At 37.4% G+C, this 17,932-nt stretch overlaps 1 protein-coding gene across 2 annotated transcripts in view; it reads right to left on the bottom strand.

Moving 5' to 3' along the window:
* LOC149223788 (dual specificity protein phosphatase PHS1-like) overlaps nt 1-15,467 on the bottom strand; it is a 172,543-nt gene extending 157,076 nt beyond the window's left edge. The window contains exons 1-3 of one of the 2 annotated variants that reach the window (XM_089385921.1): nt 14,938-15,467; nt 6,465-6,652; nt 1,990-2,166 (exon numbers count right to left, since the gene is read on the bottom strand). In XM_089385921.1, coding sequence (XP_089242047.1) covers nt 1,990-2,166; nt 6,465-6,611 — 324 coding nt within the window. In that variant the 5' untranslated portion in view covers nt 6,612-6,652; nt 14,938-15,467. Of the gene's footprint in view, nt 1-1,989; nt 2,167-6,464; nt 6,658-14,937 lie in introns of both variants that reach the window. The other variant, XM_089385920.1, reaches the window with a different exon arrangement.
* Nucleotides 15,468-17,932: the final 2,465 nt, after the last annotated feature.

Consider the following 17,932-nt stretch of genomic DNA (forward strand, 5'->3'; position numbering starts at 1 on the left):
AGGGACTGCGCAGTCGATTTGGAGAAGGAAAATCGTTCTCATTTCCAGAGGCCGAGAAGGAGTCCCAGAGAGCCGGAGAGACGATCTTCTCAGCTTCCAGAGGCAGAACGACTTCATCTGAGCCTAGTCCGAAGCAAGTCGTCTAGCCAACTAGGCAGAGTACCGCAGAGGCTTAACGCAGTGCTCCAGGAGGCCGAGTTTATGATAGGGAAAGTCTAGCCAGAGATTGCTTGTAGGAGAAGGGTAATTCCCTTCAGTATTTTACTCAGATTTCCTTGTTGTTTGGAAAGCCAATTGGGCATATCCATAGATGTACTCACTGCGGCATAATAAATAAAACCCTCACTGCTGCACCGGTTTTCCCAAGTTGGGTTTTTCTAGGGACATTGATCCAAAAATAATTGTGTAGATTTATGTGTGTGCTAGCATTTCTTCCAGCACATTCTTCCGCGGTTTTATTTGTTTAGGTTGCAGTGTGAGTTATTCAGTATTTGCTGTAGGAAACAGTAAATAAATTGTGAATTAAAAATAACAATTAGGTGAATAATTTCCAGTTGGTGCAATAGGACTCGGGTTTCTGAATTTTCACACAAGCTTTTCTCAACATGCATTACATCTTGTTCTCTCATGTTTCTAATACACAGTCAAACTCTTCCAGCATGTTTGCAGTATCTTAAATATTGGCATGTTTTCATTATGTTTCATCTGTTTAGCTCACTCTGTTCTAATACCCGGTAATCATGACTGCCACTTTTACAAGGCCAGATTAGTGACACAACAATGGTTGCAGTTTAGTGCATCTTGGATTTTAGTACGTGTGCTGCCAACAAAAATAGAGAAGGCCTACAACAACATTGTTCCAAAGGAGAGATGACGTTAATAGGCGAGTGTGTACAAGGGTTATTTTCAATATTTAAGGAAAACTGAAGGCCTTTATCAAAATTCTAGACCTGCAGACTTCACCTTCAGTTGCATATAAACCAATGGAAAAATATCAGAAAATCCTAGAAGAATAAATTTCATAAGATAGCATTGCAGGAATTGAACCTATTCAGCTTCTGCATTCCCTGAAGTGATATTTGCACTGTTATAAATGCTATACACATATAAGAGAGGACCAGATATTTGGAGATTATGAACCCAAAGAGTGCAGATACATTGGATTTTGACATTGATAGATGTGAAAAAAAAAATGCTTGCTTAACATCTTAAGTCATAGACTCTTAATTCTAAGCTGCATAGAGCATAAATTTGATGATACATTTTCATCTTGAATCTTTCACATTCATTATGAGTGTTTATAGATACTACAGAAGCAAAATCTTACCTGACAAGAATGAAAACAAAGTGTTAGCATTGTGAAACCAAGCATGCGGACTTCATTACATCCTCTATTACCAGTAACCTACTCTTCCTTCTGAGTTATAGATGACCAGCATGTAACGTTAAATACCATGACACTAATTTTAAAATGCACCATCAAAGCTTATACATCCTGAATCACCAGCTTCATGGGTGATGCACAGTTATAAGTTTATTATCATGACATCTGAAGATGCCCAAACAATATAAAGGGAAAAGAGTCTGAATAAATCATTTTTCATCCAATTTTCACTTTTAATTTACATGCCTTTAAGTTCTATCGTATTTTGATCCAGATTAATTGCTTTAATATTAAACCTTTCATTGTAGTGTAATCAATATTATTAGAAAATATATCTGGAGAGGTTATTCCATTATACGGAGTGCTTTATCTCTATTTCAGACCTGTGTACAATCACTTGACCTTTTTAAGGTTCAAGTCCCATATGAATGTTGTTTATGAAAGGGGTTTCTGGTCAAATTCCAAATCGTAGCCATGCTAAAGAAATTTTAAGTTTAGAAAGAAGTTTTCAGCAGAAAAAACAAAGAAACAACCTCAATACTATGTCCTTGATTACAATTTTCAAGAGGTGGGATAAAAAAGGCAAAACAAAAGGAAAATCATACCCGTGGTGTTAACACACCCAAATGCTTTGCAAATTCATAACCTAAACGCTCTGATTGACTTGCCATCCTTGACGAAGAGATCTTTACAACTGCCACACCCTCGTTGGACTTGCTGTTATTTCGAAGACAATTCTTAAAGAGTGCAAAGAGCACAATACCACCAGAATTGACTGTTACCTGTACACATTCAAATAATTCTGACGTTATACAAAATCACATAAAATAGCTGATTATACAAAATGGACAACAATTTATAAATGACAGATAAAGCAATATTCCATATGGCAATGCCATATTCTTTGAAAGAGCAAGTCGGTGTTGTCCCTGATCTTAAATAACCAAGATAAATGGACACACAGTGCAAAGTAACTGTCACTTCTTGAGACAGAGCAAGTTGTAGGTACTATCACTTGAAGACAAGGTCTTCAGTTTGAAATGCTTTACAAGAAATATCAGGTGATACATGATAGCTTTTAGGAATCATGCACATGAGCACATGAAAGAGAGATCATAGTAATAATATACTTTCTTAAAATGACTCCATGTACATAACATTCAGCATTTATTATACATATGTTTGAAATTATTAAACAAACTCAATGTAACTGACCAACCATCAACATTAGATGTCAGCCGTAAGTCAACACACTAACATTGAATATAACCTTTAACATTTATTTAGTATTGCATTACTACGACAACCCTCCTCAACATGAAAATATTTTTTTTTGCTTCTAACCACTACCCCTCATCCCCCTCCCCTCCGTCTTCCATAAAAAGACTCAAACTTCTAAATCAAGAACAAGTCAACTGAATAACTAAATGATGACGCAACTTTTTCATTAGAATTGATATGAAACCTCATATGGGTATGCTTCTACCCACCAAGACATATGGGTAACCAGTAGCAATGCTCACTGGTTCTCTAGGAAAGCAACCTAGACACATACCTTGTCTTCTCTGTAAAAAAACATAGACTACTTATTCCTTCTCACCCCTGTTCTCTAGGAAAACAACCTAGACACATGCCTTGTCTTCTCTGTAAAAAAACATAGACTACTTATTGCTTCTCACCCCTGCAGATTTAGCACTTACCATTAGAGGTTCATCCTGGTTGCCATCACTCTCTTATGCTGAAAGTAAAACTTGGATCTACAGAACCATTCATCATTAAGCAGACTTTTATTGATTCCACTGACAAGAGGCCTGCCTAAGAGGCTACCTTTTAAGAAGCCAGTCAAAATAGGTACACATCATTTTTGTTGCCAACAATACTTCCCTCTTCAACAGCATCAATATCATAAAAAAAGATAATACCTCTCTCATTGTTCTTTGTTTCACTTCCCTTAAGTAAACTATAAATGCTATGAATCTATCATGATATGCTTTGGGGGTAAAGTAGCATTGCATCCTCAATATCGATAGTGTCTCCAACTTTTCAACTACATACATTCTTCCCCACCAAATGAAGTTACATTTTCAACTTTCAACAATTAAATTCTCAAAACAAAAAAAACACAAATTACCTTCAGACAAAAAATTGGAATTCAATCATTAGAGATTAGACGTTTGTTGCCAAATGTGCAAGTTTGCATTTCATTAAAGTGGCTTGTGGTTTTCTTGGTGTCTACAAACACAAGATCATGTATCCTTGTATATGTTCAACAAATCTTCAGCCAGAGTGATCTGTGTGTATCTCTCTATGTAGAAAAAGCCTTGTATGCAAATGCTTAATGGCAAAGGCACCTATAACACTTCATGAAGTGTGCCTTTTTATGCAATAAGTAGAGCTGGAGCTTGCCGTTCAAAGATATGCCCTCCTTGGATCATTACAAAGGAAAGTTTTTACAAGCCAAAAGGTGAGTTTGCCAGGTAGAAGCTACAGCACATAGTAATCTGCCAACATATGGCACAGAACTTATTAGTGAAGCTATAAAATGCAAAATTATAGATGATCTGTCAGCAGTCATGGTTTGCTTCCACTCTGAGCCTCCCCACAAGCTTGTTGTCAGCAAACCACGAGTACAAAAAAATATTTCAACAGAGTATTACCAGCATGCAGATAGCCTTAAGTTGGCTTGCAAATCAGCAGACTGAGGCATGCTCCTTACCCTTAATGCTCAACTTGTTCGCTCAAATAGCCATATGCCAGGGCATGTGCATTCATGCCACATATGAGGGTTTGCTGTTCAGAGGCAGTGTGTTGGTCTAGAGCTTAGATCCTTTGCTGTGTACATACAGGGCACTCATCTATTACTTTTTTAATTGGTTTTATCAGTGTTTCCCATGCATCTGTAACTCTAAATCAGACTCTTGTTCTTGCATGGTTTCTGAAGTGGAATCAGCATGCAAACTAGGGTGCAGTTTCAATGCTATTTTGAAACTGAGTTCATGCTTAAGTTTAACAAGCAGTTGGACTGCCTTTGTTTTACACATTGTTTTCAACGTTTAGCAGTTAAGGCAGCAGTTTGTATGCATTATTTGGCAGCTAAGAGGCAGATGTATCCTTGGAAAGATGTCTGTTTTGGGGGGCACCATGCAAAGCACAGTATACTAGAAAATGAGTTGATAGCGAAGGAAGTAATTGTTATTTGCTTAGTTTGTGTCTAATCTTGACTCAACTATGCATTTGTCATCAGCTAGGACTCTAATCATGAAAGTGGCAGTCCATACTTGTGAATATTTTCAGTGGTTTTAACCATAACTCGGGTGGATTTTCTAAACTAAGGTAAAGTGCAGCACTTCAACATACTTCAGCTCTCTCATGCAACTGAAAGTCTATCTCTAGTTTGGTTTCAGTCTCACACAGAGATAATATACAGCAAGTGTTGGACAAGTTGGACTTATATTTTGGGAGTGAGCATGCAAAGCGAATGTATTTTTGGATTCGAGTGTTAACGCATCCTCTAATCTTAGTGAAATATGGCACAGCCTTTTGGAAGATAAACATTTATATAGTAATGATGGAAAGATAATGTAGAAGGTTGGATTTGAGGAGATTTCTGTTGGTTATGAAGCCTGATTGTCTTCCTAATTCAGAGGTCTTGTTCATAGCCACACTTGGATCCCAGTTGGGGTGTGGAGGGGCATTGCCCGCGCCCCCTCCCACTAGAATTTTTTGGAAAATTTGCCTTGTAAAATATTGTAATTCCATAGTCAATCTGGGCAGTTCATCATTATGTCATAGATCTGATAGCAAAAGTTATGTTGGAAGTTTTTTGCCCTACAAGGCAACCCTCTTTTTATGAGGGAATTGTTGTGTATTATTCAGAGAGCGTTGTAATTGAGAGAGGGGAGACTGATAGAGTGAAGAGGAGGTTGCAGCAGATATGTTGCGGGTTGTATGTATTCATTTTGCTGGACAGAATAAAAGGAAGGACTAACTGTTTATCTGTGGACATAGCTCAAATCAGGTGAACCACATGTATTGGTGTTTCCCTTGTATTCAGTCATTCTATATTTTATTTCCACATTCACTTCAATTTTATTTCTCCATGATATTCCTAACAAATTCATCCTTATTAACTAGATTGAAATCTGTTATTACTTGTAGTTGTTGAAGTCTACAGATGAGAGTTATGTTGACATTAGCAGCGGCATTTATGTCATCTTATATGACATAAATTTCAGTTATCTAAACTTAGATTATAACAAAAAGGAGACACTAATCACAAGATTCACAACACTAATGGACATTTTTGTTGTAGTGTGACTAGAAGTTATTTTGACTGAATCCAATCAAGCTTTCTCAACTTGGGCAAAGATACAAAGACTTATGCTCAACCCTATTTACCATTTTGACTGCCATTGACTAATAGTAGTTGACCCAAGGATTGAGGAAAATTGAAAACAACCTCACTTGTGTTCTGCTGTGTCTGCCACAACCACAATTGCATCTATAATATTTACTGGTTTACAGATTTTAATTGTTGTATTCTCTTATTTTATCATCTTGAACCTCTACCTCCACAAAAGAAGCCATGGAACTGACAGCAACTAGCTGTCCCACACACATCAAGAAGCCTGGCACTGACAAAGTTAGAAATCAAGTCAGATGCAAGAATGAACTTTATAATTGAAGTATATGGTGGAGTTTTAATTAACATATTTTAGAAAAAGTCTCATGTTCTTCCACACAGTAGACACTTCCTCTTTTTCTCATTTACATTTATGGAATGAACATCTTCACCGGCATTTCTAGTTGGAAGTAAGACACAAATCTCTATCTGCATGCAACAAAGTATCAACATTTGAACCAAATGAAAACTTCCTGAACAAACAAATAAATAAGGACATCCTGTCAAACATAGGATATATTGTCAATCATGTATGTTGTTTCAATTTTCAACCAACCCTGTTATCACTATGTCCTGTGCATTGTCTACGCTGTACAACAGAATTGAAGACAAGATTTTCATTTTCTCTCTAAACTATATTTACTAGGCAATCAAAAGAAAATCAGAAGATTTATATACCTCCATAGGTTTGCTCATCTCATCCTCAGAGTATACGCCACTACTTCTGTGTTCAGTACGATGCAGAGATGCAAGACATTCCCAGGAAAACGTATTGCACTCAACATCTAACTCCATAGCTTTTCCCATTCTTTCCCATAAAGTCATCTCTGTAGATACCTCAAATGAAACAACACTTTTGCAATTCCCTGCACTGGAGAAAAATGAGGTTCTCTTTTCATCAGGTCTAAATCAACATTTGACCATTATATAAATTAATTAGTATGTACAAGTGAGCTCATTTAGAGTATGACTTGGCAAAGATGATTGCTAGTGCCTAGAAGGAACTAGAAACTCTAAGACAGGTATTCAGACAATACACAGGACATATTTTGGCATGATCAACCAGTATTTAGTTTTTTTTTAAGACTGAGAAAAGATCAAAAGTGATAGCTAATCAAAGAGAGAATTTTAGAAATTAAGTGCCAAAGACTAAATCTCACATGGTGTGGCACCCCAACTAGCTCTAAATTCTTATGATTGTCTATAACAATAAGATGAAGATATTTACGAGCCCCTTAGAGTGACATGTTATCCTTATTTCTGACTATCTTCGGATATGGTATGGATGAATAAAAACTGAACCCACAACCGAAACATATAAGAAAATTAATTTTTTAAGACATGTTCAAAGATACAGTATCACTTCTGAGTTCTTGGCAATGCTTCCCTGACATAAAAGTATTCCCATAATAGCATATCCACCCTATCCCTTTTAAATTTTACCACATACATAGTTATGTGATGCAGGTCCATCTTGGCCATTGGCTTCAGAGTCGGAACATGAACAAATGCAGGCCAGAACATGGGTCTAAGTTGGTTGCCACAACCAATTTCTATATAATTCATAGAATATCGCAAACATGCATTGGAAAGCTTGTGACATTAGGCTTGGACCATAGAGAGGCGATACCTGGTCTCATGCTGTGATAACAATGTATATCCAACTCAGGAAACTATAAACATAAGTGCTTTCTGCTGAATATAACTTTGTCTAAGAAATTAAAAAAGTTAACAGTTTTCTAAATAATTTAGAGCTGATAACAGTATTTGGTGAAAAAACAGTCAACATCTGTAACAAGAGAAGCATGGTACTCCAGTCAGTAGCTCTTAAACTAACCCCAAAACAAATTGTACAAACATCAAAGATAAGATGCACCCACTAGTTGTATAATGCACAGATCAGAACATATGGCAATATAAGAAACAAATAATAGAAAACTGCCAAACAACAACTCAGCAAAAGACTGATTATCACAAAAATGAGAAAATAGTGATGTTGTAGCAAGACAGCAAACTCAAGAAGATAAGATAAGATAATTTTATTAATGTCCAATAAACGACCACGAAAGTAGGTTAATGTGACAGAAGAAGAGTACAATCAATATGAATACAACGTGGGAGTGCAAGCGCAACTCTTAGAAAATGCTGAAAATAACATAAAGGAAGGAACACGCAGTAGTGCTACTGCGACATGCATATAAAAGACAATGGCACGATACAAAATAATCAATAGCCTACCAAGAAAAAATGAGTGAAATAGGGACATCTGGCAATGGAGCTAAAAATGTCAGGGGCTCCTAAGTCTGATGACCAATGGCAAGGGAGGCAAATTGGGCACAGGCTTACTGTCAAAGTCCCCTGCAACCATCAGTGGGTCGAGCCATATGATCCTCGGACGATGTAGGAGCTAGGGATACTCCTAGCATCCAAGGTCAAAAAAAAGAAACTTTGAATAGATCTCTGGCCACTTCTATGGAACGGGGAGCTAATCAAACAGGTTGGAGGTGCCAAGCTCTAGAACTCCCTGGAGCTTGTCCCTCTAGTGCTCTGAAAGCATGTGAACTGATGTATGGCTCAGCATCGGTGAACTAATCTTGATGATATCCGTCGATCCCCCAGAGAGAGAGGCTGAGAAGAGACCTGAGATTTGACCCTTCTATTGTCTAGTGCATGCTTAACTTCTGCCCATTTCTTATCGTTCTAATTTGACGGATCCACATAAAAGTATGAAGTGATTGTCTTGGTCATTCCATGGTGAGGCATGGTGTGCAAGAACTAGGATCTGTGACTGAAAATTTCCCTAATGAAGAAGGATGAGCATTGTTAGTCCTAATACATGGAGGTGGAGATGGAGCCTCTTGAATCCCGATATAGGTAATGATAGTGTTCTCTGTGTTAGTTTTTGCAGCATCAGATGTGTTCTAGCCATGAAATTTGGAGAGGCTAGAATGCATGAGATCTCCAAAACCCAAAAATCGTTTCTGGAAATTCCACCTAGAGATTATTTAATTAGATTATTAACCCATTTTTTAATGTTTCTTAAATTTAAACTTAGGAAAATTGGTTAATTAACCAAAATTAATTAAGTCAAAGTGAGAATAGTCTAGAAACTCACACGGATCGATCCATAAAGATCTGAGCCATTGATTAAAGTTTAATGTTGGTCGTTGGAGTCCCAACAAAAAGATATAAGAAGGATGTGGTAATGGAGAAAACACCAAAGTCACTAGGAGAATTTGTTGGCATTAAGATACAGGTGTTGTCCTTGATGGCAACTCACTCAGAGGTATGATACAGGTGGCAACTCAATCAGATGACAGATCATAGTACAGCAGGTCAAGAAAGAGGTATACGCATGTTAACCTTGATGAAAGTGCGTATACACGCAGATGAGAAGAACAGAAGACGCATATACGTACACACGCAGGTTCACAGAAGGAAAGGCGCGTACATGTCGGAAAACTAAGTTTTGGTCCGTGGTATTTGGTCCATGGTATTTTGGTATTGGTCCATGGTATTTGGTCCGAAGTGTTGACCCCAGGTATTGGGTCCAAGGTATTGGTTCTACATGGTTTTGGACCATGGTATTGAGAGAAGCCTAAACCTATATAAGGAGAAGATCATTAGGCCAAGGGTGAGGGGTGCAAGTGATGAATATCTGATGAAGTGTGAGATATAATATGCTGGTTATTGGTTTGTGATGCTTTGCTTGATCTGAACCAAGGATGCACTTATGCAGTTGATGATGGATGATGGATCGGGATCATAAGGCTTGGAATGTATTATCATTATGTGGTTTGATCATGGATAGACTAGATCTGAATTATTGACGCATGTTTTATTGTATAAACGTTATGATCTGGGTATGACTAATGTTTGGAATAGCTGCAAAGTTATGAGTAAATATTTGCAGATCTGTATGCGGGTTGGCTTTGGTAAAAGCGCGTATACACATTGGTTTGGTTCATCATAGTAGCATATACATAGAGAGATATGATATTTGAAGTTGCAGTTGGATCTGGTTGTTGTTGCAAAGTTCTGTGTTCTGGTGACTGTGTTGTTGACAGGGTTTCAGTGTTTCAATATTGGGTGATTCAGAGATTGATGATGCAAGTGTAGTTGATGGGTGTATTGCAGTGATGATCAATTTTGTGCTTCAATGTTGTTGATGGGTCCAGTATGAAAATTGGATGAAACGTGGCCTTCAGATTATGGTGTTGTGCTTCAGGAGTATCCAATATGAAAATTTATGAAACGTGGTCCCTGGAGGAAGAAAGAAGATTGTAGAGTTCAGTAGGCCGACGCCTACGTACTAGTAAATGGATCGGCTAGTACAAGAGCTAAGGGGGTTGTAGCTCCCTTCCAGGAGAGTCTGGAGAACGAGAGAAAGTTGTAGCCTTCTGCAGGTAGAAGCCTGCGTACTGGTATAAGACTGCACCAATACAGAACCATTGTAAAAAGAATTTTCTTATTAAAGAAGATAGAGACGAATTGCAGCAGGTGGTTTTCACCCACATTGGGTTTCCACCCACATTGGGTTTCCACCTTATATCTTGGTGTCCATGTGTGTTGCTTATGTGTGATGATTTGTTCTGCTTTATTGCTCCTGTTTACTGTTCATATGGTTAATAATGTTCCGATGCACTCATTAAGAAGCAACTAACTGAATTATAAGTTTACTGGATATACGCTTGTTTCTTTACACACAGTTGCATATACACGCGGTTTTCCTTATCTAAAGTAGCATATATAAATCTGAAAATGGAAATGAAAAATTTATATTGATTTGATAATACTGATTCACCCCCCGCCCCTCTCAGTATTATTTCCAACAGAATTCGATTTTTCAGAGTAGCCACAGTGAGTTGCTAGAGAGTTCGAGCTTCAGTGAGGAAGCAGAGGCAGTGAGGGGTAGGGACAAAGAGGTTGGAGGAAGATTTTCAGACCCAGTGAGTGCATTTGCAAAGAGGCAAAAGAGCCATAGTGAGGTTGACATAGGGACTGCACAGTAGCCTCTAAAGGCAGTTCGATTTGCAGATTCGGGAAGTCGTTTTAATGTTCTGGTGTCAAAAGAATTTTGCAGAGGTCGGGAGAAGTTTTTCAAAGTCAGTGGCAAACAAAAGAAGCAACTCAGATTGAGATCCAGGTCGTACAAATTAGAGTCTGCGCAAAGCCCACGCAAAAGGTTTTTTGTTAAGGCCAACCCAACCAAACCAGTCAAAAAACCCAGTCAACCGCCCTTCCTCACCGTTTTTCCGACAAATCGGGCATAAACCGACCAGTTTATGACGAATCCGTCATGAACCAGCCAATTCATTGCCAGGCCAACCGCAGACCCACCAGATGCATTCTTGGAGGCTTGTGAAGTGGTTTGGAGGGAAAAGAAGGTTTGTTTCTCCCCAAAAACAATCCCTCCAAGCCAATAAAAGGAGGTCTACCCTCTTCATTTGTCTCACACATCTCATTTGGAGTTTTAGTGAGCTCCATTGTGAGCTCAAAATGTGTTGAGTTTTTACTAGAGTAGTGGAACAACAGAGACTTTGAGCTAAGTAGTAGCCACCATGCCTCCAAAAACCAAGGATATTGCACAGGCTCATTGCGATATGATTGATGGCAAAATGATCTGCAAATATTGCCAAAAATCTATTGAATGAGGGGGTATTAACAAGTTCAAGCAACACTTGGTTCGGATAGGAGGCCATGTAAAGCTATGTAGATCACCAAATGAAGTAATTGGGCATATTAGGGCAAAATACCTTCAAAATTTTGAGACTCGAGTCACTGAACTAGCAAAGAAGTTTGTGACTCAAGCAGCTGCAAAGTTTGGGAGTCGAGACTCAAACAATTGAGTTTGATCATGATGAGAAGTTTCAAGTGATAATGTTGATCACTAATATCATATATGTAGACTTGTAGTAGGAGGCCAGTGGGCCCATAGCTTGTAGGCTTTGTTTTCGGACTCTAAGGGCCATTTAGAGCCTCGTTGATTATATATTTTGTTGTTGATATGTATTGCACTTAGTGCCATTTTCATATATTCACCTTTACATGGTATATATATGAGCAAACTTTGCATATTTTGTGTCTATTGGTTTGGAATCATGGTTTTAAATCTTCAAAATAGTTTTTTTCATTAAAAATTAATTATTTCATGTGTTTTCTTAAAACCAGTTCATTGAGATCTAACCAATCCCGATTTGAAACCCAATTTATTAGGTGCACTGGTTTGGTCACCAATTCCGATTTTGAATACTATGCTTGCTATGTGGCTCTCATGTATATATGAAGAACCATTCAACAAGAAAGATATGAACCTTGCAATACTGAGCAAGCCGCAACATTTTCAAATACAGACATATTTCATGAGCTCTTAGCCTCCCTTGCCAAAACAACAAATTGTAAGTTGTGAGTTCCAATATGCCTTCAATTTTCATAAATTTTCTCATCATATGTGTGTGCATGTGATTAAGGGCAACAAGAGAGGGCACCAATCTCTGTATAGGTTCCAGTTGGAACCACCATCAAAACCTCCCTTGCTTACTACTATAAGGAAAGACATTGATGAGTGGTCTTATCCTTGCAATAGGAATGACAACTATGATATCCCTATCGATCTTTAGATAGAAGAAGCTTGCAGGAATACAAGTGAACCTTGGCACTTTGTCAATTTTCTTCTACATGATGATCATCCCACTGCAAGAGTTGTTCAAGCCACGGGAGGTTTCAACATATGCCTTCTGCAAGTTTGATGTTACATTGTTTTGGTTTGCAACCAAGCACAATGATAAAAGCAATGATAACGATAAACTTATTTGTTGATTATAATGGAAGTATGATTTTACCTAGTATGTTATGTTCCTTTGATCGGATTAGGATAGGATGAATATGCTCTTTAGCATAAGCATTAGTTTAGTTTAGATGTTTTTTATTTTGGTGCAATTCCTTTCTTGGCATAGTTGTGTAATTTCATTTTATTGAGTGAAGCTATTTTCATTTATTAGATTAGTTATGCAGCTTGCTTTAGCTTAGATATTTTGTTTGATTTATTTCCATCTCCAAGAAGGGATAGAGTGTCCTATTCCCTCCTAGTATTTAATGCAAAATCTTGTAAACTTGTCTCAAGTTTTAACAAGTGGAGACTCTAGGGCTCTCACATCCCTCCCACGTGGAGGACATGTCCCATATTTGGAGCCAGTTGTTACCCCTCATTTCAGAAGGGATGACTATATGCATTTTTTCATTTGACAACACCATTGTAAGCCCAAAGAATGCAAGACAAAGCCTTGTAGGCCATGTGATGTTATGTATTATGGTATCCTAAGCCTATTATGGTTGACCATGCCCAGTAAGTTTAGACTCCATTCTTAGGTCCTTTCATCGTGTGTAGGACTGGAGAGCTCAGGATGGACCTACTTGGACACATGATTTAGAGAAGCCACTGGTTTTGTAGGGTAATTGCACTATGTAAGGCCAATCCAACCTTTGTCATGAGTGTACCTATGTCATTCCCGCATGGTCATGTGTCATAAAGTATGTATACATTAATTGGCCTTAGTGCATTATCATTTTATAATTTTCAACATGGCAATCGTGCAATTCACAACATTTCACATTTCTCGACGTGGTTCAGGAATCGTAATGCACAAGGTCCCGAGGTCACCAAAACCAAGAAACGCTCATCATGCTCAAAAAAAATTGCATTTGGCATGCCACACGGAAATTTTGTAAAAAGGTGAAAGCATCAAGGAGATATTCCCATTCAAAGGTGGTCATCCCCATTTTTGTGGCACGTGTGGGTTATAGAACACATATTGAGGTCTACACTTGTTCAAAATGGGGCATGTCTTACATCAAAATAATCTAAAAAATTATTCCAAGCAAACGCGTGAGCCCAAATTCTCAAATTATGCAAGACATTGAAGATCTACCATTGTCACTCATTAAACAAAGGGTTGTCCCACACGTGTGAGATATTGGAGGGTCAAATATATCATTGGGCTAAGTAAATGACAAAAAAGTGTCAATTACTCAATAAAAGTCAGGTCTCCTAGCAAAATAGTAGGAAAGCAAGTGAGCCTCTTTTCAAGTCAAAACAGGCCTCCTTCAAGCAAGTTCAACCCTCCTAATCTAGTTGTTTGCTCATTGAAGACAAGTGCAACATACATTTAAGGCAACACATGGATTGTAATAAATGCTTTAACTATATTTGTGCTCCCATTGCATTTTCTACATATTTCTCATGTTCATTATGCTTTGAAATGGTAAGTAGGATAGATATTGTACAAATTTTCAACAGTTGCTAGAAATCTTTGTTGTCAAACGTTCAAAATATATAACGTGGACAAGATAAGTTTTGTGTGATTTATCGAAAAGAAAATACCTATGTGAACACAATATGAGCAATGAGTGCAATCTAGAATATGAGATCTTTGGCAACATTGCTTTGGCTAGTGTACAACCTCCCACTAAATTTACCATATGTTAGTAAAATGGATAGCCGATTACATAACTCAGCTTATTAAAGAACAACTTAGCAACCTCAATTGGAGACTTGAATACAAATAAATTAACTCACTAAAAATCAGCTCCGCAAATCCAAAATGGAGAGTCAACTAAAAATTCAGATTATTGAAGCACAACATAGCAAATCCAAAATGAAAAATCAAACGGAAAACTCGCCTTATTAAAACACAACTTAGCCAAACCAAAATGAAGAGTCAGCTACAACAGTCGGTTTCTTAAAAAAAACACTCAGCAAACCCAAAATGAAGAGTCAAGTAGAAAACTCGATTTATTCATAAAACAACTGAGCAACCCAAAATGGAGAATCGATTACAAAACTCAGCTTGTTAAATTAAGAAACAACTGATCAAAACCGAAAAGGGGAATCAACTACTAAACTAAAAACCCAGCTTATACAGAAACAACTGGGCAAACTCAAATGGAGTCAACTACACCTCTCAAATTATTAAAGAATCGGGACTATCAGCCTGAAAAAATCAATCAGACTTTAATCTCGAGCTCACTTTTTTTTAGAGGAAAGACTAAGTTCATCAATTTGACAGGGCTTCAAATCTGACTCTAATATGCTCAAATTAGTGACGCTTTACCCCAATTCAAAGAAAAGAAAAACGAGGAATGAATGGCGAACCTTTCAGGATTGAAATCAAGGCCAGTTTTCATGCTGGCTCCACCATGAACAACAATTCAACTTCTAAATGTTGGCACTGCTCAAGTCTCTTGATAAAACATCCACCAAAGTAACACTTACGCCCACCAATTCTGAGACAAGCGGACATGGAAAGTCAACAATCTGGGGATTTCACGTTTCGACCCGGCAGCGAAGGCACCCGAGGAGCTCTTTGTCCAAACCGTGGGCAATTTCCGATTTCGAGGGACGATGAGAACTGAAATCTTGGCGCCATTGTACGATAGCATTCAGTAAAGATGGGTGTAGGGCGGGCAATGGGGACTTGCTTGCAACCGTCTGGCAAATATAATTGAAATACACGGCCTGGCGGCAAAAATCTGGCAAGACGAGGGAGAGGGGTCCCAATGCCATCTTTCTCTTTTAACTTGTAAAATATGAACATCCAACACGCCTCGCTGCACTCTCTTCTATGAGCCGTACTGTGAAATAATTATAGTATTTTTTCAATGAAACGGAGCGAGGTTGGTGAAAAGTCCCCGCCCGCCACGGACCAGTTTATTTAAATAATTTGTAACTATTTATGATGAAATAAAATCCAATAATAATTTTAAAAATATATATATACCTTTATATGATAGTGGATATTGGAGTAATATTTAAGATTATTTTTTATTGATTAAAAATATATTTTTGTCACCTAATGCATTGGATTTAATGGAAATGAAATGAAACTTTATAACGTTCACGAGATTAGATATGGTATAGGACCATTAGCTTTTGTTTTTTTGCAATTTAATATTTTTATTATTCAAATTAATGATGAGTTGATTTAATATTTTAAGAGTGTCTTTATTGAAAAGATAATGTTAAGGAATTGATGTTAACATATTGTTGTAATTGTATCTGATGTCTCAGAAAGCACCATATTCCAAAATAAAATGTTTTTCCAATTCCACTGCCCCGGAAGTGTAAAAAGTACACACTCGTTTTTCCCAAGATTCTTTAGGTCTTTTCCACCAACCTGTTCCGCATCGTAGTTGATGCGAGTAAGTTCTTAATTGAGCAATAAGAATCTTTGTTCTACATGGAATGTCAGCTCCGATGTACTCTTTTTGTTGTTGATCACAAGTCGGGTTGAATTCTTTAACATAGTACTTCTTCTTTCTACCCAACTCATTTCCCCATATACACTTACGAAACTTCTTCATAACAAAACTTTTTAAATCCTTGTTATCTTTGGGACATGCATTGAGGTAAATATTCCATTGTGCATTCATTTGTTGTTTTGTCTCATCCATTATTTCTTTCTTTCACTCGTTCCTTCATTGAAGATAACTTTAGACCATCTACCTTCTACCATTTGCTCAATTCTTTGTAGATACCTTATGAGACACACCATAGCAATTGCTTCGATGGAAGTTGCTCATGTTTCACTCAGCATTATCTCATAAGAAACTAAACTTTTTATTTTAAACTTGCTCATGATCAAGCGCTTTTGGATTTTCTCAATTTGCTTCCATTTTGAGACAGGGATGCTGCTAGCCCACAATTCACACCCATATAATATCACTGGACAAACTAGGAGCCCAAAAAGCACTTTAATTGTTTTCCAATCCCATAACTCTGCCTCTACATCTATTTTGAAGAGCATATAATGCTTTCCACCCTCCTAAAATTCTCTTCTTTCTGCAGTGCTCCCAATTAAGTTTGTTGTTGAAATCAATCCTGAGGTACTTGTATTCATTTACTTCTTCAAGAATGTTGCCTTCAAAGAAGAACATATGTTGGCTCTGCTTCTTTTTATTTGAGAAAATCATTATTTTGGTCTTTTTGGTATTGACTTGCATCCCCATTGCTTTACAAAAATGCTCAAGGGCATATAGATGCATCTGCAATCCCTGGGTCGATTTAGCAATCAATACAAGGTCATCAGCATATAAAAGAAGTTTTATCAGAAACTCCCCCAACTAAACACCATCCCCACCTTGCAGATTTAGCCACTCTTCCAATTTATCAATATATAAACCAAAAAGAGTAGGGGAAAAAGGGCAGTCTTGCTTGACTTCGATATCACTTCTAAAGCTTTCTGAAATGCCTGTTGATGTTCTAATTTTGACTTTCAACTCTTCATAAATCATATGGACAACAACTCTATAATGCAAAGGAATCTCAAGTTCTTCCATTTTACTCCACAACTTATCTCTAGGGATCGTGTCAAATGCATTTTTGAAGTCAACAAAGTAGTAAAATACTTCTTCTTTTTCCTCCCAGACCTTTTCAATAATGTGTCTCAATGTGATACCATGATCTACTATAGAATGTTTTGGCCTAAAACATGTTTGCCCTTTTGCCCTCTTTTCTTTGACTTCTACCCATTCACTGATTCTATTTTCTACCATGTCGCTGATGAGCTTTGCAAACAAAGGATTGATCATAATGGTTCTATAGTTGGAAGGATTATTAATGTTTCCACTTTTAAAAACAGGGATTGCTAAACTAGTTGTCCAATCTATTGGGAATCCTTGTCAAATGACATCGTTGAATATTTCCATGATGTGCGGTGCAAGAATGTTCATTCCCCACTTTAGATATTATGGTTGAAGTTCAATCAAGTCCTTTCCCTTTCCTATTTTCAACTTCTTAATTCATGTCTCTACTTCCTGTAATGTGAAAAGCTTTGTAGTTGTGTTGATCCTCGTAAGAGGCTCCTCCTCTGATTCTTTCTCATAGAGTTGTCTTGCATAGTCAAACCATTGATTGGCTGTAATATTATTTTCAATTTGCTTCTTTCGTTGTTGAGGTTTCTGCCAAAAAAGCTTTGGGTTATTCTTCCCTAGATATATTAACTATTGTCGTCTTGTTTGCATGAACTCATGGTGTAAGCCTAGGAGTATTTTTGCGGGAAAGGTTAGATTAATATGAGGGTTTGAGGTAGTGGTGGAAAATATGGTTACACCCAAAGAAACCATATTAAATGGTTTTGTGGCTCATCCAC

This window comes from Pinus tabuliformis, chromosome Q (genome assembly GCF_031772625.1).
Source record: "Pinus tabuliformis cultivar Carrire ecotype Pingquan chromosome Q, CPIR1, whole genome shotgun sequence".
NCBI lineage: Eukaryota > Viridiplantae > Streptophyta > Pinopsida > Pinales > Pinaceae > Pinus > Pinus tabuliformis.